At 36.4% G+C, this 3,743-nt stretch overlaps 1 protein-coding gene across 1 annotated transcript in view; it reads left to right on the top strand.

The window, feature by feature from the left end:
* The window catches only part of TAB3 (TGF-beta activated kinase 1/MAP3K7 binding protein 3), a 68,524-nt gene that overhangs the window by 29,877 nt on the left and 34,904 nt on the right, over window positions 1-3,743 (top strand). Inside the window, exon 4 of the mRNA XM_012638703.1 lies at window positions 757-948. Within this exon, the coding sequence (XP_012494157.1) occupies window positions 847-948 (102 nt within the window). The 5' untranslated portion in view covers window positions 757-846. The remainder of the gene's footprint in view (window positions 1-756; window positions 949-3,743) is intronic.

The following is a 3,743-nucleotide window of genomic DNA, read 5'->3' as shown; positions in this document are numbered from 1 at the left end:
TGGATTATATAGTTAAATTTTTCCCCTTGCAACTAATAATCTTTGGGGAGACACTTGTTAGACCATGCATATATCCTACTCTTCAGACAAATTTCCCCCTAGGTTTAGCATCCATTGATGATACTTACTTGAAGCAGTCTATACTATTATGGCTGCAAAATGATGATTTTTCCCAGCTCCAGTGTGTTCCCTGCACATTTACCAGTTGGATTCTACTGTAAGAAGGGGACCTTTCCTTCTGCCCCAGTTTTATATGTGTGTATTATATTTAGTTATTTGTCATTGGTATGGGCACATGACTTCCTCTTTTCTGTTGGCTTATAATTCATTACTGATGTTTATTATTTTGGTGTTCAAATTGTCACACATTCGGGCAGTGGGAGCCTCTTCAAGTTGACTCCCAGGTCCTTATGACGTGCTCCCACCACTTCTAAAGTACTTCCCCACTCTCTCTGATAATGACACGTTCCAGGTGGAGCTAGAGTTTTTCATATGAGGGACCTTCCAGTGTACAGATGGTTTCAGTATAGTGTGTTTAGTGTTCCTGTGGAGGGTAAGCACAGTCTACTGTGGCGGCATAGTGGAGGGTCATCTAGCTAGTGTAGGCAGAGGAGAGGCATGGCAGCAGGGCTAAGTGGGCGGATGTCAGTGGGAACCTCCTTAGAAGAAATGCCACCAATACTGACACGTACAGGATCAGTAGGAATAAAGTAAATATGTAATTAGACTTAACCATACTTTAATTTCTTTTAATAGAAAATGACTGTGATGTTAGAAGATTGTTACTTTTGGAAGGCTGGTTAACATCCATTTCCTAAGAGAAACTTGACTGCCATTTGCTCTGGCATGGCGCAAAGCAATCCACAGCTTGATATTCAGGTTCTCCATGATCTCCGACAACGTTTCCCTGAAATTCCAGAGGGTGTGGTGTCTCAGTGCATGTTACAGGTAAGTTACCTGCCAGTGATAGTGATATTAAGTTATAGTTTTTATTAGAGCTGGCTTTGTGTTGTAACTAAAACTCAGTAACATTTTTGTTGAGGGTGGGTAAGGGGGAACATTTAGAGCAAGATTTCTCAACCTAGGCACCTTCCACATTTGGGACTGGATAATTCTTGAGTGTGGGAGTCTGCCTTGTGCATTATAGAATGTTTAGCAGCATCCCTGGCCTGTACCCACTAGATAGCAATAGCATCCTTGCAGTTGTGACAACCAAAAATGTCTCTAGACATTGCCAAATGTCCCATGGGAGGCAAAAATCTGTCCCCATTGAGAACCACAGATTTTAAGAAAAGAGTAAAGGCCTGTAGCAAAAAGAAAAAAAAGATTTTCCTTATATTTCACTTTTTGAATTTTTTGGGGTTGTATCATCAGTTCCTAAATCCTTATAGTTGAATTTTGAATCTCAACTTTATCATTTTAACTTCTTAGACTATACATTTTGAGCCTATGTTTAAAAGTCTGTAGATAATCCACTCCCTCTCTTATTATTTTTCTAGTTGGTAAATTTTTACTAATATCCAATTTTAAGTGTAAGCCCACTTTCTTTAGTTCAGTCACATTCTCTTTTTGTCTTGTTGTCTTACATTGAAATAAATCTTTCATCTCTGAGATAAAATGTGTCTTTCTACTCAAGAGGCAACAGGCCTGTTGTTCCCCCTATTGTGTTTTGAGTTATGGCACTTTTCTACTTGGTTGACTTTTGGGAGCGGTACTTCTACCCTGCCTGCTGGTCTTCTTCACGCACAGTCAGTACTCATATTCAACCTCTACCTTACTGCAGTGTGAGCAGCTCAGTGTATAACCTAAACCTATATACAGCTGAGGTTAATTACAAATAGAGACTGACAGAACAATGGTGGTAACACAGGTGCTACTTTTGTCTGCAAGCCTGTTACTAGGCCTAGACCTTTGGGCTTATGGTATCTGGGTTACAGCTTGCCTTTGTTTTCTCTAATGCACATTCCCAGTCTGAATCTCAGCTCTTTTCTTTGGCCCCATTTTGGTCTCACCCAGAGAAAGGTGCTTCCCACTAGAGTGAAACCAAGCAGAAATGAGGCTTTTAGTTCAAAGCATGACCCAGTCACCTTCCTTACCTATCCCCGGGCCCCACCTAGCTCTGACCTTGTTTTATTTTACTTAGCCCTTTATTACCTACATTTTTTATGGCCACTTAACTAAAGCGAAGGAATATAAACATTTATTGATACTTACATTGTCTTAAGTCTTTCACTTAATTCTTCCTTTGGGATTTAATAGAATATATTGGTATGGAGACTTATCACCTACTGGCTCTGGAAAGTTTCTTTGATCACATTAAAATATATGAGACTCAGTAATTTGCATTTAATGGGCAAGGCTTAAAGCCTCTCTGGGCTGTCATCCCTCAATTTAGATCACTTTTTAGGAGTATGATGCTTTTTGCCTTAGTCCTTTCAAGGGTATTCATTATATGTTGTCTTAAAAATTCTGATCTCTTTATCCAACTAAGTTTTAATTTCTTTATTTACTGTTCAATAATTTTTTTTTTCTTTTTTAAGGCATTTAACAGGTCAAATATGACATTTGAATCTATTCTAGTGGTATTCTTTTTATAATACTTCTGTAAAGATAATACTTTAGTATCGTTTATTTGTGCTTTTAAATTTTTCTTCATGGGAAAATTTACTCAACGTGTCACTGTAGGCATGCTAACAAATCCAACTTTAAATAATTTTGAGTTTGGATCTTTTTTGTGATAATACTAAATAAGCTACCTAATTCAATGTAAAAAACATGAAATGCAGGATTATTAATAAAAATATCAAATGGTAAAGTGTCCATGACTGTTGTAGTTTCCAAACAAAACTCTCTAGTTTTTGTTCTCCCCTGATCCATAGGTTTATAAAAAACTTGAAGGACATACTTTTACTTTTCATGTTTTTTTTCCTTCAGATATCTGTCAGTGACACATTCTAGTTGGCAATCAATCTGAATCCTTTGGTTCCAAATTTGTGTTTAGTAGCTGGCTTCTCTTCCTTGCTCAGCATGATTTTCAATCAGGATAAGAAAAATTCAAATCTTCGAGTTCTAATTATTTTCTTCTTAAGCTTCAACTAATACTTCTTTCTATGATGCAAAGTATTTTTTAAAGTATTCGAAATTTAGTATCAAAAATTTTATATAAGGAAAAGGATAAAAAATTGTCTGTAGAGTTTTGATGAAGCCAGTTATTTAAATTTCTGAGAATTGATTTTGCAAAGGTTTGCTTGAGTGAATGTTTTTTTGCTTCCTAAGGCTCCAGTTTAGTAATGTCTTTTTAGCCAAACCTCCTCTTTCTTGAAATTACTGTGTGGAAAGAGCACTGGGACTCAGGAGACAAAGAATCTAGAACTGTCTCTCTAGTTAACTAGTTAAGTACCTGTTGTCAAGCCACGTAACTTCCCAGGCATCTCTTTCCTCATCTGTAAATGTGAATTGGGTTGGAATAGATGAACTCTATTAAGAGTTTTCCTAACTCTAATAAGAGTTCTCCTCACTCTAAAATTACAACATCGTATGTCCTGTTTTAGGTTTAACCCTATTTGGTTCTTAGCAGAAGTGAAGTGTTTCCTTTCATTCTTATATAGAATTTACTTTTCCCTAAAATAAATATATAGTAATATGTATGTATGTGCATATCTGTAGGTATATTTATGAACTACAAAGTTACAATAATTGAGAAACTTTATGGATTGTTTCAAAAGCAATGAATAGTATGTTTC

Source organism: Propithecus coquereli, unplaced genomic scaffold, assembly GCF_000956105.1.
Source record: "Propithecus coquereli isolate 6110/MARCELLA unplaced genomic scaffold, Pcoq_1.0 Scaffold132, whole genome shotgun sequence".
Lineage (NCBI taxonomy): Eukaryota > Metazoa > Chordata > Mammalia > Primates > Indriidae > Propithecus > Propithecus coquereli.
The sequence above is the reverse complement of the archived record's forward strand: the minus strand, read 5'-3'. Positions and strand labels throughout refer to the sequence as shown.